Raw genomic sequence first — 26,684 nt, forward strand, 5'->3', positions numbered from 1 at the left:
GGAGGTGGGACTTTGTTTTTCCATTTATGTACCCTGGTTTCAGGGTGGTTTTCGTTGCAAAACCATTGGGGTTTGACTTGTGGGGTTTTCACTTTTTTTGCTATGGGCTGTAGGTGGGGGCCATGTTTTCCCTCCTCCCAAAATAAACCCCCTTTTCCTCGTTTCAGGGGCTTCTGCAGCAGGGCGGAATAAAGTTTGAGAAGTTATTCCTGCCTAAGAGCCTAAAACTAAGCAGTGGTGTTTTAAATTCCTCTGGAGGGGTAGGGAGGAGGTTATGTTGCTGTTGTTGTTTAGTCGTTTAGTGGTGTCCGCCTCTTCGTGACCCCCTGGACCAGAGCACGCCAGGCACTCCTGTCTTCCACTGCCTCCCGCAGTTTGGTAGCTTCGAGATCACTGTCCCACCATCTCATCCTCCGTCATCCCCTTCTCCTTGTGCCCTCCATCTTTCCCAACATCAGGGTCTTTTCCAGGGAGTTTTCCCTTCTCCTGAGGTGGCCAAAGTCTTGGAGCCTCAGCTTCAGGATCTGTCCTTCCAGTGAGCACTCAGGGCTGATTTCCTTCAGAATGGAGAGGTTGGATCTTCTTGCAGTCCATGGGACTCTCAAGAGTCTCCTCCAGCACCAGAATTCAAAAGCATCTATTCTTCGGTGATCAGCCTTCTTGATGGTCCAGCTCTCACTTCCATACATCACAGCTGGGAAAACCAGAGCTTTAACTACACGGGCCTTTGTTGGCAAGGTGGTGTCTCTGCTTTTCAAGATGTTGTCTAGGTTTGTCATTGCTTTCCTCCCAAGAAGCAGGAGTCTTTTAATTTCATGACTGCTGTCACCATCTGCAGTGATCCTGGAGCCCAAGAAAGTAAAAAAAGGAGGTTATAGAGGGAAGTTTTCTCAGCACAGCGAAGCCTTAGGTTGACTTGGGGGTGGGAAGATCTCCACCCTCAAAGGAAAGTTTTTTTGGAGAGGGCGGGCCTACACAGGAACTCAGCCCCACAATCCTGGAAGGGCCAACTGTAGTTGCTCGAGTGGTAAAATCACTCTGCACATGCTCTGAGAAAAAACATAAACACAACACACTGCAACCAACCACACCCTGGGCCCTGTTGGCTTTTGCACCACCAGCAAAAATAAGTATCGGTTTATGTGATGCTGACACACAGACTTTGCTGACACACCATACAGAAGAATGAAATTTTACTGCCTCCTTTTCTCCCACACAACCCCATATTGCCTGTAATTGTAACGTCTCACTCGGAATGCGACTGATTTGTTTGACTTGAAAAGCGAGACTCTGTGTGTTCTATTGTTACTTCAGGAAATATTTTATTAAAAGCATGTAATAATAAAAAGAGACTTGCAGAGGGCTCTTTTAGGTGAGGCAGGGTGGGGGAAGCCTGAGCGCTTGAAATCAGTGGGGTTTGGAGCCCTACCTGGTCTTGAGATTAAATCTGGAGGGGAAAGGGGGCGGGGTCTATTCAGGGGGTTGGACTGGATGACCCTCGTGGTCCCTTCTGACCCTACAATTCTTTGATTCTAGGTCAGGTGCTACAGGGACTACAGCTTGACCGTGGCAACAGCCGGGAAGGGCCATCATTGCGCACCGGTTATTGCTATAAACACAAGGCGGGGATGTTTGCGCGTGGGCTAGATAGCTGTCACGTGTGAACCCTCCCAATCGGGTGGCGGAGAAGTGCTTCTCCCCAAGGCGTCGTGGAAACAGTCGGTGTCCAAAAGGCAAGTTCCTTCCTCCCAGCCAGCAGCGGGGCCGCGTTCTCGCGTGGCGGGGCGTCCAAACAAACAGCAGCGCAAGACGCGCGTCTCTCCCTCTCGCCCGCGAGGACTCCACAAAAAACCCACCAGCTGGGAGGGCGCCAGGTTGGCCGAGACCATTAACCCGGGCTAAGAGCCCCTAAGCTTTCTCCTTCCCCTCCCATCCCTCGAAGCAAAAGAGCAAGCCCGGACACGCCGCGTTCACACGACCGGCGCGCATCGCTCCTTTTTCTCTCTCGCTTCTCTCTCCGGGCGCGGCGCCGCTCCAGGGCTGCTGCCGGCGATGGGAGGGCGAGGGGGCGGCCCCTGCCTCGCCCTGCCCTCCCTCCTTCCCTCGGTCCATCCTTTTCCTCTCTTTCTCTTCTCTTTCTCTCCACCTCCCTCCCTCCGCCACTTTCTTTGCTGGCTCCAGGGCGTGAAGGTAACGCGGAGTGGGGAGAAGGAGCCGGGGAGGCGAAGGGGAGGCCCAAATAATGTGGGGCGGGGGGGGGGAGAGGGTCCTTGGCCTTGGCTCCCCCTCCATCCTCTACCCCCCCCCGCCAGGGGGCTGTTTGGGAAACCAGCTGAGATGGCCGGGAAAATAAAAGATGGGTATCTCCATCCTTTGCGCGCTTGGTTTGTTTCTGTTCCCGGGGAGAGATTTGGAGGGGGCTCTCATTTCAGGCCAGATTTGCAATTGCCGGGGGGGGGGTCTTTTCTTTCTCCTCCTCTTTCTCGTGTGAATGCGGACAGCGGGGAGGTTGTTTTGCAAAGAGGGAAAGTCCCCCCCCAGTCTTGCCCGGCGGGGGGGGAGATGGGAGGAGGAAGAAGAAGAAGGCAAATAAGTTTCTTTGGAGAGAGGATGGTTGGGTTTGGGGTCGCGCCCCTCCTCCCCATCTCCTTTGCTGGCTCCTCGGCGCAGCCTTGGCCATCCTGGCGCCCACCGTAGCGTCCTCAGCAGCTGGGGGGCGCCAGGTTGGCAGCTCTGGGAGCAGAGAAACCAGATGGTTTTAATTTTGCTGTTGTTGTTTCGCCTCCCCTCCTCTCCCAACATCCTTCCTGATTTTTCTCCCTTCCCTTAACCCAACAATCTCCCTTCTCTCTCTCTCTCTCTCTCTCTCTCTCTCTCTCTCTCTCTCTGCACCCAGCCTGAGAGACGCCTCGCAGCCAGGTGGCGGTTGCTTTGCAAAACACTGCAGAATTATGTTTCCAAGGTTCTCGGAAGGCTCCACAAAACGCTTTCCCCCCTCCTCCCTATGTTCCCTTCATCCAGGTTTCCTGTCCAGCCCTCGCCTTTGTTCTCGCTCCTCCTGCACAGCTTTCGATTCCCCGGCCTTGAGTGCGAGTTCTGCGACACCCAGAAGCCTGGCAAGGGAGGGAGAGCGGCTCTTGCACCCGGGTTCCGCTTGCTGGTTTTGCACAAGGACTTGGTGGGCTGCTGCGAAGGCAACATGCTGGATTAATGCTTTTTAAAAATGTCTCGCGGAAGTGGGGATGGCTGGGTTGTCTTCTGTTGTCTATTTTGTGTCTTCTATATTGTAATTTTTGTGGGGGACCGATCTGAGATCTGCAGGTGTAGGCCAGTACAGTGGTGCCCCGCCGCAAGACGAATGCCTCGCAAGACGGAAAACTCGCTAGACGAAAGAGTTTTCCGTTTTGGAGGTGCTTCGCAAAACGAATTTCCTATGGGCTTGCTTCGCAAGACGACAATGTCTTGCGAGTTCCTGCTGGTTTTTTTCCCTCCCCCCTTTTTCTAAGCCACTAAGCCGCTTATCAGCTGATCCGATAAACCGATAAGCCGCTAATAGCGCTAATCCGCTAATCCGTCAATGGGCTTGCTTCGCAAGACGAAAAAACCGCTAGACGAAGAGAATCACAGAACGGATTCTTTTCGCCTTGCGAGGCACCACTGTATACAAATAATAATAATAATAATAATAATAATAATAATAATAATAATAATAATAATAATAATAAAATAATGAGCCCCTTTGGCCTGATCTAACAGCCTCTCCTTAGGCTCTATTCCACCCTTTCTCAACCTGTGGGTCCCCAGATGTTGTTGAACTACAACTCCCATCACCCCTAGCTAGCAAGGCCAGAGCTCAGGGATGATGGGAGTTGTAGTCCAACAACATCTGGGAACCCGAACCGCTGCTCTAGTCATAGAATTGTAGAGTTGGAAAGGAGTTTAAGCATCGCGATAGCTCAGTCGGTAGAGCATGAGACTCCCAATCTCAGGGTAGTGGGTTCGAGTCCCGTGTTGGGCAAAAGATTCCAGCATTGCAGGGGGCTGGACTAGATGACCTTTGGGGGTCCCTTCCGACGCTACAATTCTGTGATTCTGTAAGGAGATCCTGCTGGATGAGGCCAGTGGCCCGTCTAGTCCAGCAACCTGCCTTCGCGGTGGCCAAACTGATGCCCCCAACAGGAAAGCAGCAAGCAGGATTCGAACACAGGAACCACTCTCCCTTCCTGTGGCTTGCAGCAACTGGGAGTCGGGAACAGCGCTGCCTCTTGACTGTGGAGGCAGAACACAACTATCCTGGCTAGTAGCCAACAATAGCTTTCTCCTGCATGAGCCTGTCTAATCCTCTTTTAAAAGCATCCAATTTGGCGTCCATCCTGTGGCAGGGAGTTCCGAAGTTTATATGCCGCACGCAGAAGGGCTTTTGTTTTATCTGTGTACTGTAGTGTGTAAAGTGATTTAGAGAGAGGTCTCTGCTCTCTAGGAAGTTACCATCTGAACACTGTAAACACTGGCTAGGGGGAGTGTATTATGGTTCGTATGTCGGACTGGGACCTGGGAGAGAGCCGGGTTCAAATCCTGACTCGGCCCTGAAGCTCGCTTGCTGACCTTGGGCCAGTCACTGTCCCCCAGCCTACCCTACCTCGCAGGATTGTTGTGGGGGTGAAAGAGGGGGAGAACCATGTACTCCACCTCGATTTCTTGGAGGAAAAGGGTGCGAATTAATGCAATTAATAAATAAATTCTCCTGGTGCTGCCTCGGTGCTGTCAGAGGATGCAAATATACCAGGGGGAATGAAGCAGGGGGTGGGATACGGCATGTAGAGCATGAGACTCTCGCGGTCTTGGGTTCGAGTCCTACATGGGGCAAAAAGATTCCTGCATTGCCGGGGGTTGAACTAGATGACCCTGGGTCCCTTCCGACTCTACAGTGATTTTATGTGTGTTTGAGCTTTGCCAGGAGGGAGAGAGAGGAAGGGGTTGATTAGAGAGCATCTGAGCTGCAGACTCTGAAAGATACAGGATTCCTGGGTGGCTTTTGCAAGACGGCGAAAAGCCGGGGATTTTGTGGCTTCTCTCAAGGGTGAGAAAACACCTTCTTGGCGAATTGTGGGGCGCTGTTTTTTTTTATCTTAAGGGAGTGAAAAACAGGCTCTCTTGCCAGCTGCTTTGCTTTGCTGGAAAGCCGCCTCCATCTTTCCGCGGGGAATCCCAGCCTCTCCCTTCCCAACCCAGAACCCAGCGCAGACATCTAGGCACACCCAAAGGTCACTGGGATTTTCAGGGAGAGCGGACTGGATCCCACGCAGTCTCCGGAGTTTGGAAGCGCCGCCTGGAAACAGGAGGCCTGAATCGTCCAACACACCCCCCCCCCTCCAGCAACAATCCCTGCTTTGGAACAAAACAAAAAAATTACACCCGAAACCCTGGGTGCCACCGAATTTTGGGGCAGGGCGAAGACTCTGATCTGTTGGTTTGCCAGTGAGAGGAGCCTGCCAAAAAAACCCCTATTTTTAAGAGGGTAGCTGCTGTCATGTGGTTTTTTAGCAAGGCTTTGTTTTCTTCCTCCCCCAAGTCGCTTGGGTGCAGAAGAAATATCAAGGCAGACTTTGTTTTCGCAAGGGGAGAGATTGATGGGGAGGCGATCTGGGTGGAAGAAGACTGGAAGAAATTTAAAGACTACTTGCAGAAGTATTGTAAAATTAAGGAATGTTAAAATGATGTCTGATGGAAAATAAGTGGTATTGGTAAAAAGATTTTTAAGAAAATGTCAATAGGGATTGACAATTGGAAAATTGATATTTATAATAGGTTAATATCTTGAGTGAGGATAAATGTTAGAGGGTAAGGACTTGCTGAATTAAATATCTGAACTGGAATACAAAAAGGGAGGTGTGAGGAGGTCAAGAAACTAGTGAATGAAGTATAAGATACGAAAATACTAATCTATTTTTTGTTCTGCTTTTTGGTTTTTCTTTCCCCCCCTTTTTTCTTTCCCTTCTTTTGTTAACTGTTTTCTATTGTGTATTTTTTATGTGTTTTGTCTCTGTATTTTTTCATTTTTGTAGTTTTTTTATGTTTAAATTTTGAAATTTTTTATTGTTCGTGAAACTTTAATAAACATTATTTTTTAAAAAAAAATTATGGGGAGGCGATCTGGGAGCCAGAACTCTTGGGTGAGGAGGACCAAGGGTGTGTGTGTGTGTGTGTGTGTGTGTGTGTCAGGACTCCTGGGTTCCTCGGAGAGGGCAGGAGGGTTTTGGAGGCTGAAAGTTCGGCTCAGAGGCCTGGCAAGGAGTCGGGGATTGCCTCTCCTTCGGCTGCTCCTGCCCTCCCCACGATGAGTCTGTGTGGGCTTGAGGAGGGGGGTGGGAAGCAGAGATCCTGTTTCACTTGGATCATGTGTCGCTCGCTTAGGCAAGAGGAGTGGGCGCCATTTCTGGAAAGCCGGACTCGGGGACGGGCATGAAGTGAGTAACGCCTGGAGGCTTCTGAGTTTGATTCTCCTTGAGACTTATGTGTTTGTGTGTGTCTTTGCACGCAACGCCTTGCACGGTTGCACAAATCTGTGTGTGGCCTCTGGCGTTTGGGCCAGAGGGTCTGGCGACTTTTAAACTGTTTCCCAATTCCCTCTGGGTACACGATTTGTGTTCTGTGACACTTTGTGTGTGTGTTTGTGTGTTGATGCCTATCATGTGTTTTCACTTGTAGGTGGGCTTGGGAGACTGGTGTGTGTGTGTGTGTGTGTGTGTGTGTGTGTGTGTGTGTGTGTAGATTTCTGTACTCTGGTGTATCACAGAATTGCAGAGTGGGAAGGGACGCCCCAAAAGGACATCTATTATTTTTTTTAAGTAATATTTATTGAACAAATTAATAAAGGTACAGAATAAAGGGGGGGAAAGAACATTTAACAGAATAAAAGAAAAAGAACAAAGAATACCGACAAACAAAACAGAAAAAAGATTAGGGTTTTCATATCCTATACTTCATCACTAGTTTCTTGACCTCCTCACACCTCCCTTTTTGTATTCCAGTTCAGATATTTAGTTCAGCAAATCCTTACCCTCTGTCCTTAACTTTACTCAAGATCTTAACCTATATTAACAATACATTTTCCCTCATTATCAATCCATATTTACATATTCTTATTAATCTTTTTACCAACACCGCTTATTTTCCATCCAACGTCCATTTAACATTCATAAATTTTACAGTATTTCTGTAGATATTCTTTAAACTTTTTCCAATCTTCTAGCCTAGCCCCCTTTAGTGGCAGGAATCGCTGCTAAAGAAATCCTGACTCGGTCAGAAAGGAAGTGAGAATTCTTTACACTTAATTCCTCTTCTTTGGTGTTTTTGACACCCTTGCGATTGTGCGAATTTGATTCTCTGTGTGCACGCTTTGGCATGGGTTGTGTGTGGGTGCGAATTGCCACCCAGAGATTCCGTGTTTCCTTGTGCGTTTAAAAACTGCGCAGTTCCACCGGTGAAGCATTTCTCACCTGCCACAGCCAGGAATTCTGCACACCTGTTGGATTCCGGCTTGCCTGCTAGCTGTTCAAAAGCTCGGGAGCCTTGCCAACGAGAGAGGTGGCAATTGTGTGTCTCCCCATTTTTTGCTTTCCTATTTTTGCTTTTTGTAAATAACCTTTTGTTTGGCTTCCTGGAGACAGGCCCCAGGTCTGCATTGTGATGAAGAATGAATGCAAAAGGGCAAGAGAGGGCAGCCAAAAGGGGTACCTCTGTGCCAACTAAGTTTACCCACTTATGTGCCAGTCGGCGAGGAGGCTCTGTGTGTGTGTGTGTGTGTGTGTGTGTGTGTGTGTGTGTTTGAATCTAGGAGAACAGCCCTCCTTGCTTTGCTGCAGCAACAGAGAATCACCTCTCTCCAAATGACAAAGCTCAGGTATACAAGGATAAGTGGGACGTCCGTATGGGTGCAGATTTTGAAAAGCGGGCGGCACAAATCCAGTATCCCTCATCACAGGGCAGTTGTTTCTCCTTTAACCCCCTGTGTCGGGATGCGGGAGGCGCTGTGGGTTAAACCACAGAGCCTAGGGCTTGCCGATCAGAAGGTCGGGGGTTCGAATCCCCGCGACGGGGTGAGCTCCCGTTGCTCGGTCCCTGCTCCTGCCAACCTAGCAGTTCAAAAGCACCTCAAAGTGCAAGTACAACAGTGTTTTGTGTGGTGTAGGCTCCTAGGATGTCAGTCATGGGCTCCCTAAAATATCACTGGTTTGCTCGTTTCTATATATAGGGTGCCTCCATTCTGCATGGGGACGCGGGTGGCGCTGTGGTCTAAACCACAGAGCCTAGGACTTGCCGATCGGAAGGTCGCTGGTTCGAATCCCCGCGACGAGGTGAGCTCCTGTTGCTCGGTCCCTGCTCCTGCCAACCTAGCAGTTTGAAAGCACATCAAAGTGCAAGTAGATAAATAGGTACCGCTCCGGCGGGAAGGTAAACGGCGTTTTCATCCACTGCTCTGGTTCGCCAGAAGGGGCTTAGTTATGCTGGTCACATGACCCAGAAAAACTGTCTGCGGACAAACATCTGCTCCCTCGGCCAGTAAAGCGAGATGAGCGCCGCAACCCCAGAGTCATCTGCAACTGGACCTAATGGTCAGGATTCCCTTTACCTTTTAAGACCTGTGTCAATTGAGGTCCTGGAGACCAAGCCTTGTGAGCAGGCATCCCCAACCTTCAGCTTTCCAGATGTTTTGGACTACAATTCCCATCATCCCTGACCACTGGTCCTGTTAGTTAGGGATCGTGGGAGTTGTAGTCCCAAAACATCTGGAGGGCCGCAGACTGGGGGTGCCTGCTTATGAGGAACGGTGGAGGGAATTGGGTAGGTTTAGCCTGGAGGAGAGGAGACTGGGAGATGATGTGATAGCCAGCTTCAAACATCTAAGAGGAAAGGGTGGACCAAGCTTGTTTTCTCCTGCTCTGGAGGCTAGGACCTCCAGTGGATTCAAGTTACCCAGAACACAGATTTGGAATACCGTATTTTTCGCCCTATAGGACGCACTTTTCCCCCTCCAAAAATGAAGGGGAAATGTGTGTGCGTCCTATGGGGCGAATGCAGGCTTTTGCTGAAGCCTGGAGAGCGAGAGGGGTCAGTGTGCACCAACCCCTCTTGCTCTCCAGGCTTCAGGAGAGCCCCGTCGCCAGCCCCGCAAACTCGGGGGACAGCGGGAGGCGCAGCGCGCCTTTCCCGCTGTCCCCCGACTTGGCTAGAAGGCTGGCGGAGGGCTTTCCCCTCCTCCAGCCCCGCAAGCTCCCAGAGCGATGCCAAAGCTGCACGCAGCTTCCACATGGCTCTGGGTCCCGTTCTGGGGGCTGGGGGAGGGGGAAGCTCCGCTTTCCCCGCCCCCAGCCCCACAAGCTCCCAGAGCGATGCCAAAGCTGCCAAAGCCCGAGCTTCCCCAACCCCGCGCCTGGGGGGGGGGGAATAATTTTTTTCCCTTTATTCCCCCCCCAAAAAAAAAATCTAGGTGCGTCCTATGGGCCAGTGCGTCCTATAGGGCGAAAAATACGGTAACTTTCTGAGGGTGAGAACAGTTCGACAGGGGAACGGACTCCCTCAGAAGTTGGCAGACTCCATTAGGTGTTTGAAAAGAGAGTTTGGGTGGCTATCCCTCAGGGAATCTTTAGCTGCTATTCCTGCAAGTGGAGTCCCTTCTATGAATCAGGACGTTAAAAAAAGTGATTTTTTTATTTTTTTATTTTTTAGATGATATGTATTGAATTTTTAGTTACATACTATACATACAGATGGGATGCGGGTGGGCGCTGTGGGTTAAACCACAGATCCCAGGACTTGCCGATCAGAAGGTCGGCGGTTCGAATCCCCGCAATGACGGGGTGAGCTCCCGTTGCTCGGTCCCTGCTCCGGCCAACCTAGCAGTTCGAAAGCACGTCAATGTGCAAGTAGATAAATAGGTACCACTCTGGAGGGAAGGTAAACGGCGTTTCCGTGCGCTGCTCTGCTTCGCCAGAAGCAGCTTAGTCCTCCTGGCCACATGACCCGGAAGCTGTACGCTGGCTCCCTCGGCCAATAAAGCGAGATGAGCGCCGCAACCCCAGAGTCGGCCACGACTGGATCTAATGGTCAGGGGTCCCTTTACCTTTACCTATACATACATTATATTTCACATTTGTTCTCGCTCTCCTGAGCTGACTTCCCTTCTTCCTCCTTCCGGCTTTTTTATGCCACCTTTAACTTTTCGCATTGTCTTTGTCCGTTTTATATATAATTGTTATTCTTCAATTTCCCCCCCCATAAAATGTCTGGAAACAAATAAATCTTTCCATATATACAATTCTTGTTGTCTGTCTATATTCATTTACAAATATTGTTCAACAATAGTCCTACTGTACATTTTTAATTCATTTTGATATTATTATCCAATAAATTTCTTGTATTTTCCCGTTATGAGGTTTATTTCGGTTCTAGTTGTTTCCCTATTTCACATCGTCTTCTCTATATAGAACATAAATTTCCCCCCATTCTTTTTGATATGTTTCATCACCCTGATATCGAATTTTTGCTGTTAGCTTGGCTATTTCTGCATACAGTGGTACCTCAGGTTAAGTACTTAATTCGTTCCGGAGGTCCGTTCTTAACCTGAAACTGTTCTTAACCTGAAGCACCACTTTAGCTAATGGGGCCTCCTGCTGCCACCGCAGCACGATTTCTGTTCTCACCCTGAAGCAAAGTTCTTAACCTGAAGCACTATTTCTGGGTTAGCGGAGTCTGTAACCTGAAGCGTATGTAACCTGAAGAGTATGTAACCCGAGGCACCACTGTATTCCATAACATTGTACAGTGGTACCTTGGGTTACATACGCTTCAGGTTACAGACTCCGCTAACCTGGAAATAGTACCTCGGGTTAAGAACTTTGCTACAGGATGAGAACAGAAATTGTGCTCCGGCGGCGCGGCAGCAGCAGGAGGCTCCATTAGCTAAAGTGGTGCTTCAGGTTAAGAACAGTTTCAGGTTAAGTACGGACCTCTGGAATGAATTAAGTACTTAACCCAAGGTATCACTGTACTGCAAAAAAAGGTGATTTTTAAAATCCAAATGCCCTGTGCTCTGTTCAGGCTTATTTGAGACGTCTTGGGCTGCTTTGCACCTCCTTCTCTTGAAAAAACATCCATTTTTTCTCATTGTCTCCCTGCCTCCACCCAAACAGCTGAGGCCAGACCTCCTAATATTTTACAGATCTGTTTGCTGTGCTAGCGACCAATATGCTTCTGTCCTGAAATGATCCTATTCTCTTCCTATTTCCTTGCAGGGACGTCCAAATGGAAGGCAGTCGCCGCTGCTGATCACAAAGTCACCGGAAACGGGGTCGTCGTTCACCCCCCACCCCTCGCCAGACGGTTACAAAAATGGCGGCTCCAGGTCTGGCCTCTCATCCCTGCCTTACCTTGCTTTTTAATTACGTCGCTAAATTACGGAGGAAACGGAGGAGCCGTTCCCCACATAAGTAGCAACTTGCACGTATATTTTGGGCGGGGAGGAATCCTTACGCGAGGGCAGTGTATTTAAAGTTTAATCCAACCCAGCTGTTTTGCAAAATCGCTCTTTTCAGAGGATGCAAAGTGGATTCCAGCCCTCGGGAAATCTATATATTGGCCTCCGATAAGGCAGTTAATTTTGCACGACGCAAGCAGTTGCACAGCCAAATGGCAGAAAGCTTGGATGCGTTTGATTTCTTTGCGTAAACTGGCCTCGTAGCTAGGCGGTCGATAACTTGCTTCCGGAATCTTGCCTCGAATACATTGTCCGCATGCACAAAAATCGGAACACAGCGCTGATAAATATTGTGTGCCTATTTAATACTACTTTGATCTCTCTTTCTCATAGAATTGTGCAGGTGAAACTCGAAAAATTAGAATATCACAATAATATTTATTATTTTTCATGCAAAGACATAACAAAAGAAAGAGTTAACAATAATAAAAAACAAAAAAACGAAAAGAAAAACATAAAATACATCAAATCACCACATAAACTAAAAGTTAGTTAATTAATTAAAATCCATCTTCATAGACATATTACTTGACTTCCTCAAGTCTCTTCCATCTGAATTTCTTAGTAATCATATATAGCAGTTTCTAATATCATTATTTCATAAAACCATATCACAGTCAAAATCATGTTTCCTAACTTTTCTTATCGTACGTTTTCTTATTTATTTATTTAACCCCAATTTAGTCCTAAGCCTAATTGATTCTTTCAAGTGATTACGTATCTTTAATATTGCAAGAAAAATTAGAATATCGTGGAGAAGTTCATTAATTTCGGTAATTCAACTTAAAAGGTGGAACTGATATATGAGATAGACTCATGACATGCAAAGCGAGATACGTCACGCCTTTATTTGTTATAATTGTGTTGAACCCATTGCAGGTGTTATGGATTGAATAGCTACTGCACCTTTTCACAATATTCTAATTTTCCGAGATTGTTAATTTGGGGTTTTCATCAGCTGTATGCCATAATCACCACAATTATAACAAATAAAGGCGTGACGTATCTCGCTTTGCATGTCATGAGTCTTATCTCATATATTAGTTTCGCCTTTTAAGTTGAATTACCGAAATAAATGAACTTTTCCACGATGTTCTAATTTTCCGAGTTTCACCTGTAGAGTTGGCAAGGAGTATAAATTAAACACACACAGTTCTGCCTTGGAAGCCAAACGCCTTAGCACTTGAACGCTTTGACTACCGAGTGCCGCAAACCCGGAAGTGATTGTTCCAGTTTGCAAATGTTCCTTTGGAACCCAAATGTCTACACAGGTTCCGCGGCTTCCGATTGGCTAAAGGAGCTTCCTGCAGAAGCCAATCAGAAGCCGCGCCTTGGTTTCTGAATGTTTTGGAAGTTGAACGGACTTCTGGAATGGATTCTGTTCGACTTCCAAGATACTACTTTATATATATATATATTATCTAGTCCAACCCCTTGCAATGCCGGAATCTTTTGCCTAGTGTAGGATTCGAACCCACAACCCAGAGGTTAAGCGGTTCACGCTCAACCGACTGAGCGATCCAGCCTTATCCATACCTCCCTTCTTCTCCAAAAATGGATAAAAGACCATTTCTTTTTTTTTAAGTCAGTCTGATCCTTTGGCTTAACGGTTTGTTTGGGGGGGGGCGGGCTGCCATTATTTCCACAGACAGGCACACATTTCCCCTCCGACAATTAACATGCAATATTTAATTCGCTGAGCTTGGTGGCAGAACACCTGCTTTTTGCAGGCAAGGTTTGGGAAAGACCCCTTTGTCCGAAATGCTTGGGACATCCGTTGCTGGTTAGGGGAGACCCCTCTTCCCCAACCTGGTGCCCTCCCCTGGCGGTGCAGAGAGCTATAGCCGCACAACTTCTGGGGGGCGTCAAGTCTGATTGACATATGGCCTCAAGGGGGGAGGAGCCAGCTGGGCCCCAGGGTCTCATGTGGCTGCAGCTCAAACCCTGACAATCAGCTGACCGTTGAAATGGGTCACATGACCTCAGATCACCTCTGTGCCAGATCCCACACGCCCCAGGGCTGGATCCGTGGTCTGGCTCAGAGTGCAGCAGTGCTTCTGAATGCCAGTCGCTGTTAAACCCAGTGTCGGTCTTGTGTTCGAATCCTGCTGGAGGGTTTCCCATAAGTGTTGGCCACTGTGGGAACAGGTTGCTGGACTAGACAGGCCTTTGGCCTCATCCAGTAGGCCATTCTTACGCTCCTACAGTCTGCGAAAGCCAGGATGGTGTAGGGGTTTAGTGTGTCCAACCAGGACCTGGGAGAGCAGGGTTCGAATCCTCCTCAGGGATCTCTGGCTGACCTCAGGATCCGGTCTGCTGCCAAGCCCAACTCGCAGGTTTGTTGTGGGGTTTAAATGAGGATCATTTCCGTCACCTTGAGCTTCTTGGAGGAAAAGGCGAGATAATAAAGAGATAATATGTAAGGCAGTGAGAGATTTTACTTTCTTGGGCTCCATGATCACTGCAGATGGTGACAGCAGTCCCGAAATTAAAAGACGCCTGCTCCTTTGGAGAAAGGCAATGGCAAACCTAGACAGCATCTTGAAAAGCAGAGACATCACCTTGCCAACAAAGGTCCGTATAGTTAAAGCTATGGTTTTCCCAGTAGTGATGTATGGAAGTGAGAGCTGGACCATAAAGAAGGCTGTTGGCCGAAGAATGGATGCTTTTGAATTCTGGTGCTGGAGGAGACTCTGGAGAGTCCCGTGGACTGCAAGAAGATCAGACCTCTCCATTCTGAAGGAAATCAGCCCTGAGTGCTCACTGGAAGGACAGATCCTGAAGCTGAGGCTCCAAGACTTTGGCCACCTCAGGAGAAGAGAAGACTCCCTGGAAAAGACCCTGATGTTGGGAAAGATGGAGGGCACAAGGAGAAGAGGATGACGGATGACGAGATGGTGGGACAGTGTTCTCGAAGCTACAAACATGAGTCTCACCAAACTGCGGGAGGCAGTGGAAGACAGGAGGGCCTGGCGTGCTCTGGTCCAGGGGGTCACGAAGAGGCGGACACGACTAAACGACTAACCAACAACAAAATATGTAAGGCAGCGACATCTTGCGTTCGAAAATGGAACCAGATGAGGGTTGGACTAGATGTCCTTTGGAGGGTCCTGTCTAACTCAAACCAAAAATCACCTGAATCTGCAGTCTTGGCTGCTTCTCCTCCAAGGAGCCTCAAGGTTGCCAAATGCTGATTCCTACAATATGCAAATGGCGTGTTCTCTCTCCTCGCCTGTCTTAATCATCTTTGCCCTTTCGGTCTTTATGCCAATCCCGCGACAGTCTTTGTACAGTGGTACCTTGGTGCTCAAACTTAACCTGTTCCGGAAGTCTGTTCCAAAACCAAAGCACTCAATTACCCATAGAAAGTCACGCAAAACGAATTAATCCGCTCCGGACATTTAAAAACAACCCCTAAAACAGCAATTTAACATGAATTTTGTTATCTAATGAGACCGTTGCTCCATAAAATGAAAGCAAGAATCAATGGACTGTACTATAAAATAAATAAGACAGTATTGTAGATGATAAAATAATAGTAACAATAAAAATTCCTTCCCTCCACTGATGATAGTCATTGTTTGGATGGGGGGCTTTTATCCATTTCCGCAGTCTCACACTCAGTCCGCTGAATGTTGGAAGATTTGGGGCAGAGGAAATAAAGTTCAGGCAGAGGGAACTGTGGAACTCCCTGCCACAGGAGACAGCAATGTCCACCAACTAGGATGGCTATAAAAGAGAATGAAATCAATTCATGGAGTAGGAAAGAGCTATCGATGGCTACTAGCCAGAATGGCTGTATTCTGCCTTTGCAGTTGGAGGCTGTAAATGCTTCCGAAAGCCGGTTGCTAGAAACCTCAGGAGGGGAGAGCGGGTCTTGTGTTCGAATCCTATTGCGGGTTTCCCAGAAGAGGCATCTGCTTGGCCCCCTGGGGTAACTGAAAGCTGGGCTGGCTGGCCTGATCCAGGAAGCACCTATCCTGTTCAGTGGGCGAGGAAGAGAAAAGAAAAGAGGGATTTGGAGAGAAACCGGAGAGGCGGAACTTGCGATTCCTGTCTCTGCTGCAGACATGGGCATCGGGGCATGAAAAGAGGCGCCGCTGCAGCCCCACCCAAGTCAGCTGCGATGTTCGTCACCCCTTTCCCTGGGGCAGGGCAAGGCCTATTGTGACGGGGCATAGCTGGAATGCAGCTGGGCAGGATTTGAGCGCAGGGGGCTGCGTCACCGTCTGCTCCCCCCCCCGGCTATTTTAACTTACCTGAGACGCCTGCAAGTCGCCTTCTCTGTGCTGGATTTCGGTATAAGCTAAACAAGCTATAGTTTAGGGCCCCCTCTCTTTGGGGCCCCCCCAAAAAATTAAAGGAGGGGGAACCCTGGATGTACATTTCCAAAATGTAAGATAAAAAGCAAATGAAATACCGTATTTTTTTCTCTATAAGACTCACTTTTTCCTTCCTAAAAAGTAAGGGGAAATGTGTGTGCGTCTTACGGAGCGAATGCAGGCTGCGCAGCTATCCCAGAAGCCAGAACAGCAAGAGGGATTTCTGCTTTCACTGTGCAGCGATCCCTCTTGCTGTTCTGGCTTCTGAGATTCAGAATATTTTTTTTCTTGTTTTCCTCCTCCAAAAACTAGGTGCGTCTTGTGCTGTGGTGCGTCTTATAGAGTGAAAAATACGGTATAAGCCTACCTACAGCAACAGTGTTTTGTGTTGTGTTGGCTCCTAGATGTAAGTAATGGGCCCCGCCTGCTCTCCTGCTCCCTAAAATATCACTGGTTTGCTCCTTTCTATATATAGGGTAGGGACGCGGGTGGCGCTGTGGGTTAAGCCACAGAGCCTAGGACTTGCCGATCAGAAGGTCGGCGGTTCGAATCCCCACGACGGGGTGAGCTCCCATTGCTTGATCCCTGCTCCTGCCGACCTAGCAGTTCGAAAGCACGTCAAAGTGCAAGTAGATAAATAGGTACCACTCTAGCGGGAAGGTAAACGGCTTTTCCGTGCGCTGCTCTGGTTCGCCAGAAGCGGCTTAGTCCTGCTGGCCACATGACCCGGAAGCTGGACACTGGCTCCCTTGGCCAATAAAGCGAGATGAGCGCCGCAACCCCAGAGTCGGCCACGAAGGGACCTAATGGTCAGGGGTCCCTTTACCTTTATACAAGCTATAGCTCAGCGCCCCACTCTCTTTGGGGCCCCCCAAAATTTTAAAGGGGGCAAAAACCTGGGTGTACATTTCCAAAATGTAAGATAAAAAACAAATGAAATATAAACCTACGTACAGCAACAGTGTTTTGTGTTATGTAGGCTTCTAGGGTGTAAGTCATGAGCCCCTCCTGCTCGCCTGCTCCCTAAAATATCACTGGTTTTCTCCTTTATATTATAGGGTGCCTACATTCTGCATGGACTGGTTGCAGGGCAACATGGGCAAATGGCTTAAGATACCTATGAGGTCCATCAATTACCATATAGCATATGTTCAGCACACAAAAAAGTGAAAATTTGTTGTTCACAAAGGACAGCTGGACATATAAAGGGCTCCATTACCTTCAGTAGCTTAGGGCATGGGTAGGCAAACTAAGGCCCAGGGGCCGGATCCGGCCCAATCGCCTTCTAAATCCGGCCCACGGGCGGTCCAGGAATCAGCGTGTTTTTACATGAATAGAACGTGTCCTTTTATTTAAAATGCATCTCTGGCTTATTTGTGGGGCCTGCCTGGTGTTTTTACAGGAGTAGAAGGTGTGCTTTTATTGAAAATGCATCTCTGGGTTATTTGTGGGGCAAACAAATTCATTCTCTCCCCCCCCCCTTTCAAAATATAGTCTGGCCCCCCACAAGGTCTGAGGGACAGTGGACCAGCCCCCTGCAAAAAAAGTTTGCTGACCCCTGGCTTAGGGCCTCATCAAACCTAAATCTAGCCCTGGGTGGGTCGATGCAGGTGCCCCCACTGGACTTTGGCCTCCCCCCTAAAATAGCTGCCCAAAGAACACCAATAGCATCCTGAACACTCCTTTTTATTAAAGAAAAATATTTTAAGCTCATGACCTGCTCTCACTTCCTCCCCGGCCGTGACTCCTCCCTGCTTTCCATTTGCAATTTCCTTTTTCTTTGTTTTCAGCTTTCTCCTCCCTGCCATTTCTGTGTATTTCCTCCTCCTAACACGCGTCCGCTCCTCCGATCGCTCTTTCAGGAGCTCCCGCAAAACCTTTCCTTTTGCCCCCTCTCCAGCCCAGCTCCCGTCTGACCTGGAACTCCCAGTTTCAGCTAGGAAGTTGCAAGCCGTTTAAAGACCTTTTTAAAAAAAATAAGGGGAAACAGAAAAGTCACAGAAGTGTGCTTTCAAGTTCTCCATAAATTATCTGGGAAATTCTAAAGCTTGCCCCCCTTTTTGTGGCTTCTCAGGTTGACCCTAATAAAGGTATTACCCAACTGTGGAGCTTAGAATATTCTTCTTATAGACACAACAATGGTTTGCTTTTTATAATATGGATCTTTCGGCAGGAATATTTATTTTTGGTTGCTTGGTTTAAGGGGGACACTGAGGCTGTGGTTTTTGTGATTTTTTACACCTCTCCATTTTTCCCATTCTGTATTTCTTTCTTTTTATATAATTAAATTTTCTGTTTTACGATTTAAAGGTATCCGTGACTTCCCTTCTCTTTCCATGGTTCATTTTACCTATCACAAATCCCTGCATATTTTACAAAAACTATACCATTCAGCATTCCATTATTGCATCCATCAAAACTTATTTAGACTGTTGAATTTATCTTAATGCTGCCAGCATTTTCTGCTGTACATAATTATTTCCCACATATTCAATAAATGTTTTCCAATCTTCTTTAAATGCATGTTCTTCTTGTTCTCATATTCTATATGTTAGGTCCGCAAGCTGCGCATATTCCATCAGTTTAAGTTGCCGTTCTTCTTTGGCTGGGACCTCGCTCGTTTTCCATTTTGGGGCTAACAAAACACGGGCCGCAGTAGTGAGATAGAGTATTTTTCGCTCTATAAGAGGCACTTTCCCCCTCCTAAAAAGCAAGGGGAAATGTGTGTGCGTCCTATGGAGCAAATGCAGGCCTCGCAGCTAAGCCAGAAGCCAGAACAGGGAGACGGAGCACTGCGCAGCTCTCCGTCTCCCTGTTCTAGCTTCTGGCTTAGCTGTGCAAAGCCTCCGCAGGGCAGCGGGATGAAGGCACCCCACTGTCCGGAGGCTTCGCGCGGCTCCTGTGGGGGACAGAGCACGCGACTCTGTCCCTTCCCCCACCTCCCAGAAAAGCCCCCAAGAACCGCGCTCCCTTTACAGAGCGTGCGGTTCTTGCAGGAGATGAGGGAAGAGACAGAGGGCAGCTTACCTGCACACAGCCTCTTCGGGCAGGGGAAGCCTTTATCCCGCTGCCTGGGAGAGGCTTCAGTGGCTATTCCCAGAAGCCAGATCCCTCTTGCTGTTCTGGCTTCTGGGATTCAGAATTCCCCCCCCCCCTTGTTTCCTCCCCCCCCCAAACTAGGTGCGTCTTATCACCTGGTGCATCCTATAGAGCGAAAAATACGGTACATAAATAACCTTTCATAATAATGTTTATTGAATATGTGGGGGGAGATTGTGTAGATTTGAAAACCCTGGCAGCGTCAAGATAAATGCAGGAGTGTAAATAAGTTTTGGTGGAAGTAATAATGGAAGACGGAACGGTTTAGTTTTTTGTAAAATAAGCAGGGATTTGTGGTTTGCAAAATGAACCATGGAAAGAGAAGAAGAGAAGAGGTTTTGGGGTCACAGGTCTCCTCCTTCGATGGATGTTTTAAAGCAGGGGTTCCTTTAAGCTGCAATTTCCATGTCGCAGTGGGTGGCCAACTCCCAAGTGACTGTGATCTACTCACAGAGTTAAAAACTGGCAGTGATCTATCCCCCTTTTGGGCGTCTAGGAAGGAAAGCCCTGTTTTTTAGGGGTTCAGGTCAAAGTTGTTGAACTTTTTTTACCCCGTTTCTTTGGGGTGCAGGGCAAAAATGTTGAGCTTTTTTTCGGGGGGGGGCAAAGTTGTAGAGCTTCTTTTGGGGGAGCCAGTGAGCTACCAGTGATCCACCACAGACGTCCAGTGATCTACCGGTAGATCACGATCTACCTGTTGGACATGGGCAATCGCTTCCTGGGCCACGGTTCTGGGATTCCTAGCTGAAAGGCTATAACTGTTTTATAATTCTTACTAAATTCTCTGTTTTACAAATTAGGATATTCATTTAAACCAGGCTTCCTCAGCCTCTGCCCTGCAGATGTTTTGAGACTACAATTCCCATCATCCCTGACCACTGGTCCTGCTAGCTAGGGATAATCGGAGTTGTAGTCCCAAAACATCTGCAGGGCCGAGGTTGAGGAAGCCTGGTTTAAATGAATGTCCTAATTAATTTAATAAGAATTCTAAAACAACAACAACGTAACATTTGTTTCTTAAAGGCACAGTAATGTTTATTTTTTTAAAGGATTTGCGAGTGTAGATGAGTCTTAAACAATCTCTCTCTCTTTCTCTCTCCCCCTCTCTCTCTCCCCATCCCATAGGGTACCACGTTCCACAGCCCGGATACCCCACTGCATCTCCCCCATACCCCATACACCAACCTCACCCTGTCCCCACGGCGCCGAGCCCTGGGTTCAGCGTCTATCCAGCCGGCAGCCCTCCAGCGGGGCAAATAATTCCCCCCCAGCCGCCTCCTCGTGCCTTTCGGGATCACGCCGCGACGCCCCACCACCACCAAGCTCCGGACCCCCATGCGGGCATCACCCCCTATCTGCCCGTGGCCAGCAGCATCCCACCTGGCCTTGAGTACCTGGCGCAGGTAAGGGTCCATATCCCAGCCGCCGGGCCTCGCGCTTTTCCCTGCCTTCGCCCTCCGGCTTCTCTGGCCGAAAGGATCTTGAGCAGCTTGAGAGGGACGGCTCACACCCTTCTTCCGCTTCGTGCGCCATTAACCTGTGGAACTACCCGCCACAGGAGGCAAGGACGGCTTTGAAAGAGGATGGGACAAATTCGTGGAGGTGGAGGAGAGGGCTATCGGTGGCTACGCTCAGGTCTCCGTGGTCCCAGGCAGAGATGGAAGGGTCATCTAGTCCAACCCAATCTTTTCCTCGAACCCACGACCCCGAGATTACTTTTGCTTTCAAACCTTTTATTGGCATCACATCCAAAACAAATTGCCACTTCCCCAGGGGTGCAAAACATTTGCTAAAAGAAAAAAGGAGGCAGAGCAGTCTATAGCCACATCTCTTGGTCTCCAGGGAGATCGGACGTCTGTGGTGTATTTTGACGACAAAAAACCAAATAGAGATATTTAGCCACTAACTTGGTGAGCTCCTGATCATTCCCCAGTAATAGGAAATGTATGACCTCCGTCTCTGGTTTCCATTTGGGGATACAGAGTTGATCTAGAAATGGTTGGTGGAGATCAGCGCCTTAGTCTGTGTTAGAATGCTTTACACAGGCGCAGGTTAATTCTGTGTCCAGGGCGGCTGTCTGCCAGCTCCATCTGGTACGCAGGATGAGACCCTCCCTGCATGCAGACTGTCTCACCAGAGTGGTGCATGCTCTGGTTATCTCCCGCTTGGACCACTGCCATGCGCTCTACGTGGGGCTACCTTTGAAGGTGACCCGGAAACTGCAACTAATCCAGAATGCGACAGCTAGACTGGGGACTGGGAGTGGCTGCCGGGACCACATAACACCGGTCCTGAGAGATCTACATTGGCTCCCAGTACGTTTTCGAGCACAATTCAAAGTGTTGGTGCTGACCTTGAAAGCCCTAAACGGCCTCAAAGGTCCAGTAGACCTGAAGGAGCGTCTCCCCCCCCCCCCATCGTTCTACCCGGACACTGAGGTCCAGCTCCGAGGGCCTTCTGGCGGTTCCCTCATTGCGAGAAGTGAGGTTACAGGGAACCAGGCAGAGGGCCTTCTTGGTGGTGGCACCCGCCCTGTGGAACACCCTCCCACCAGATGTCAAGGAAATAGGCAGCTATCCTATCTTCAAAAGACACCTGAAGGCAGTTTTTAATATTTAGTGTTGTATTGTTTTTAACACTCAATTGGGAGCCGCCCAGAGTGGCTGGGGAAACCCAGCCAGATGGGCAGGGTATAAATTTATTATTATTATTATTATTATTATTATTATTATTATTATTATTATTTATTTATTACACGTGACTGTCAGGCATAGAGAAAATGCTTGTGGGATGGATCAGAAATCATGTCCATGACCCAAACCCAGTCAAAGCGATGCTTTCACCGCTGACACAGCGGCTTGCTTCATTTTTCATAATTCCTCATAGCAATTCTACATGACCACTACACAAACAGGTCACACCTGCTCTTGAAGGTGGAGGCTCAGGTGTGGCCCCTGTTGAAAGCTGCCAGGTGAGGTCGGCTGAGCTGAACCGTGTCTCTAAATCGGGGAGTGTCCGGGTTCAGAAATGACAAGGGAGTCCATCTTTTCAGGCTTAGAAATGCCATATGTTTAAGTCGCTAGGATACCTCTTTAAACAGACACGGCTTCCCCCGTAAAATTCTGGGAGCTATAGTTTCATTGGGGTGTTGGTAGGAGACCTCCCTGTTCCCCTTCGAACAGCTACAGTTCCCAGAGTGATACCGTCTTCCATTTTTCTTCCCAGGGAACTCTGGGAATTCTAGCTCTCTGAGGGGAATGGGGGTGCCTCAAAAAACTATAATTCCCAGACTATATTTTGGGAGAAGCCAGGATGGTTGAAACCGGCATCACAGTGCTTTTAAATGCATGTGGCCTAGGTCTATGTTGTGGATTATTTCCCCCCCCCTTTTTTTTTTGAGGTGGGGGGAGACACACAATTTTTATTTTTCACTGATTTTTGTGGCCTCTGTCTCCTCAGGTTGACCAAATTTTGATACACCAGAAAGTGGAGCTTGTGGAAGGTGAGAGACGAATGACGGAGATTTGGCGTTCAGAGTCCACCAGGAAGTGGTTTCCTAAATCTTGACCAAAGTTTTGTTTTGTTAAAGCTTATGCACAGAGGGCCTGCCCTCTAGTTTGAGATTTGGGTGCTGTGGCGGTGTAATTCAGATGTTTAAATTCAGATGTCCCCACTTGGCCACGAAGCTCGTTAGTGAGCCTTGGAACTCCCTGCCACTTGATATCAGAAAGGCGCCTTCGCTGTGCTCTTTTTGGCCCCTGCTAAAAATGTTCTTGGTTAAACAAAACCAGTTGCTTAGAAATGCTGTTGTGAATTTTAATCTTAGTCTGTTGCTGTTTGAGCTTTCCAAAAGTCTCAAATTATTTCCATTAATTTTTCGTATTGATTATCTTCTTGTTTTATCTTACAGTGGTGCCTCGCAAGACGAAAAGAATCCGTTCTGTGATTCTCTTCGTCTAGCGGTTTTTTCGTCTTGCGAAGCAAGCCCATTGACGGATTAGCAGATTAGCGCTATTAGCGGCTTTTAGCGGCTTATCTGCTGATCGGATCAGCTGATAAGCGGCTTAGCGGCTTAGGAAAATGGGGGGGAGGGGGGGAAAACCAGCAGGAACTCGCAAGACATTGTTGTCTTGCGAAGCAAGCCCATAGGAAATTTGTTTTGCGAAGCACCTCCAAAACGGAAAACTCTTTCATCTAGCGAGTTTTCCGTCTTGCGAGGCATTCGTCTTGCGGGGCACCACTGTATTTGGAAGCCACTTTGGAACCGCAGAAAGAGGGGGAAGGAAGACAAGTTTTAAAAGTGTCAAAATGATTGTAAAATCAGTGAAATGTATAGATCTGAAAAGCATATATAAATAAAAAAGAAAAGAGGTTGCCGTGGAAGGCCGTCGATGGTGGCGCATGAGCCCGCCCGGCCTGTCGCATCACCGTAAGTGACACCATTTCTCCCCCCTCTTTCCCTCCCCAGCGTTCATAGGCTTTGAAGGCAACAACAAGTACGAAGTGCGCAACAGCCTTGGCCAGCACATCTTCCACGCCCAGGAGCAGAACGACTGCTGCACGCGAAACTGTTGCGGATCCCTGCGGCGCTTTTCCATGCGGCTGGACGACCCGGCGGGACGGGAGGTCCTGCGCATGGTGCGCCCCCTGAAATGTGTCAGCTGCTGGTTTCCTTGTTGCCTTCAGGAGGTGAGCAGTGCGCCTGGCCGGTCCATGCCGTGTGAGGTTCTGGTCGCCTTGCCTCAAAGAGGATACAGTCATACCTCGGGTTACAGACGCTTCAGGTTGCGTTTTTTCGGGTTACGGACCACCGAAACCCAGAAGTACCGGAAGGGGTTACTTCTGGGTTTCGGCAGTCGTGCATGCGCAGAAGCGCCGAATCGCAACTCGCATGTGCGCAGACGTGCCGCTGCGAGTTGCGAATGTGCATCCTGCACGGATCATGTTCGCAACCCGAGCATCCACTGTATTGTTTTTTGTTTAATTTTTTTAAAGATACAGTAATATCCCTATGGGACGCGGGTGGCGCTGTGGGTTAAACCACAGAGCCTAGGGCTTGCCGATCAGAAGGTCGGCGGTTCGAATCCCCGCAACGGGGTGAGCTCCTGTTGCTCAGTCCCTGCTCCTGCCAACCTAGCAGTTCGAAAGCACGTCAAAGTGCAAGTAGATAAAGAGGTACCGCTCCGGTGGGAAGGTGAACGGCGTTTCCGTGCGCTGCTCTGGTTCGCCAGAAGCGGCTTAGTCATGCTGGCCACATGACCCAGAAGCGGCCAATAAAGCGAGATGAGCGCCACAACCCCAGAGTCGTCCGTGACAGGACCTAATGGTCAGGGGTCCCTTTACCTTTACCTTTAATATCCCCATGCCTGAGTCTCATCACTCTCTCCCTCCTCTATTTCCCACTGTTATCCGCCTTGTCACTTAGATATTTGTTCCAAATTTCTTCGTATTTCTCCATTCTTATTTTGCGCCGACAAGCAATTCTTTCGTACGTAGCTAATCATGTTATCAATCCATATGCTCTGTGGAATCTTTTTGCGACTCTTCCAATTCATCCAAACAAGTTTTTTTTTTTTTTGCTTCTAATATAGCGCGATACAACCACTATTTTTGGCCCCTCGAGATCTTCCAAGTTTCCAGAATATAATTTAGAATTTAGAATTAAGAGGATGTTGTTAAAAGAGTTGGGAAGGGTTCAGAAAAGGGCAAAATGATCAAAAGGAGGGAGGGACTCGCTTACGAGTTTGCAATGTTTGGGACTTTTTGGTTTGGGGAAAAGGCGAGTACAGCGGTACCTTGGTTCTCAAACGCACCATATTCTTCGCTCCATAAGATGCACCTGACCATAAGACGCACCTAGTTTTTAGAAGGGGAATGCAAGAAAAAAATATTTTTTTAAGGGAGCGCTGAGCAGAGACTGAATGCATCCCCGGCTCTGCTAAGCGCTCCCTTTCACGAGCCGCGTGGAGCGTGTGTGCGGTACTTGCAAACTTTTCCCCAGGAAGGAGAACGGCAGCCCGGGGAAAATCCCCCAAGAGCAGCACGCTCTTCAAAGGGTGTGCGGCTCCTGCGGGCTTTTCTACGAGGTGGGAGAAGGGACTGACGCGGCCAGTCAGTCCCTTCTCCCTCCCTCCCCCAAGGGCCGCACGGAGCATGTGTGCGGCTCTTGGGGGCTTTTCCCGCCTGCCTCCCGCCTGCCTTTGCTCCGTAAGACGCACACACATTTCCCCTTACTTTTTAGGAGGGGGAAAGTGCCTCTTATGGAGCAAAAAATACGGTAATCCGTTCCGGGAGTCTGTTCCGAAACCAAAGCGTTCCAAAACCAAGGCACTCAATTACCCATAGAAAGTACAGTGGTACCTCTAGATACGAATCTAGAAGCATCTAGAAGGAAACATAACTAGCAACAGCACATCTGCGCATGCGTGCGTTGCTTTTCGCCGCTTCTGCACATGCGCATGACGTCATTTTGAGCGTCTGTACATGCGCAAGCGGCGAAACGCAGAATTTACTTAGCACAACTCTACAGAGCACAACTCTAACGCGCTCAACTCGAAGCGTATTCAACCCAAGGTATGACTGAAATGCAAAACGGATTGATCCTTTCCAGACTTTTAAAAACAACCCCTAGCGGAAATGACTGGCAGAATCCGAGACCAGGGAGAAGAGCTGGTGGAAGGAGATTGGAGGAAATTTAAAATTTATTTACAGAAACACTGTAAAATTTTTGAATGTTGGTGATGGTTGAAATGAACTGAAGGGGTTCTAGCAACAAGGTAAAATGTAAGATGAAACTGATAATAGATAAACGAATTGGATATGAATCTGCTGAACTAATTTTTAAAAAGGGATACAAAAAAGGGAGGCGTGAGGAAGTCAGGAAAATAAGTTAACTAAAGATGAGAAATTAAAAAAGAGGGAGTTTTGTTTTTCCTTTATGTGTTTTTCTTCTTTTTTGTGCTTAATGTTTGTATTTTTGTATTTTGACTTTGTATTTTTCTGTTTTTGTATCTTTTCTGAATTTTTTCATTGATAAATTTAATAAAATATTAATAAAATAAATCAAAACAACCCCATGAACAGCAATCTAACACGCAAAACTGTTCTCTTCTCCCCGCAGCTGGAAGTTCAGTGCCCACCAGGCACCACCATCGGGTACGTGGTACAGACGTGGCACCCCTTCAACCCCAAGTTCTCCATCCAGAACGTCGAGAAAGAGACGGTGCTTCGCGTTCTGGGGCCTTGCTTCGCCTGCAGCTGTGGCGGAGACGTCAACTTTGAGGTGCTCACGGGAGCAGGAGGCAGTTTGGGAAATTTCTACACACACACACATATCCCGAGATTTACTTTGTTGGCGAAGGGCACTTCAATATGGTACCCAACCGCTAAATCAGCTGTGAGGTGGCAGCCATGACAGCGAGTGATGTCCCGCAAGGCCGCCATATTGGTCGCCTTTGGTGCGGCCATGACTGTTAGCCACAGAGGCTGAAGAAGTGGCGAAGCTTCGCACAAACTGGCCAAAATGTATACAGTGGTACCTCGGGTTAAGTACTTAATTTGTTCCGGAGGTCCGTTCTTAACCTGAAACTGTTCTTAACCTGAAGCACCACTTTAGCTAATGGGGCCTCCTGCTGCCGCCGGAGCCCGATTTCTGTTCTCATCCTGAAGCAAAGTTCTTAACCTGAAGCACTATTTCTGGGTTAGCGGAGTCTGTAACCTGAAGCGTA

At 48.4% G+C, this 26,684-nt stretch overlaps 1 protein-coding gene across 4 annotated transcripts in view; it reads left to right on the top strand.

Moving 5' to 3' along the window:
- The first annotated feature begins 1,977 nt into the window (after window positions 1-1,977).
- PLSCR3 (phospholipid scramblase 3) overlaps window positions 1,978-26,684 on the top strand; it is a 31,584-nt gene continuing 6,877 nt past the window's right edge. The window contains exons 1-7 of one of the 4 annotated variants that reach the window (XM_083472824.1): window positions 5,191-5,638; window positions 6,149-6,173; window positions 11,295-11,404; window positions 20,083-20,360; window positions 22,417-22,459; window positions 23,426-23,646; window positions 26,078-26,239. In XM_083472824.1, coding sequence (XP_083328950.1) covers window positions 11,392-11,404; window positions 20,083-20,360; window positions 22,417-22,459; window positions 23,426-23,646; window positions 26,078-26,239 — 717 coding nt within the window. In that variant the 5' untranslated portion in view covers window positions 5,191-5,638; window positions 6,149-6,173; window positions 11,295-11,391. The other 3 variants (XM_083472823.1, XM_083472822.1, XM_083472825.1) reach the window with 3 other exon arrangements.

This window comes from Podarcis liolepis, assembly GCF_965112155.1.
Source record: "Podarcis liolepis genome assembly, chromosome: 13".
Taxonomy (NCBI): Eukaryota; Metazoa; Chordata; class Lepidosauria; order Squamata; family Lacertidae; genus Podarcis; species Podarcis liolepis.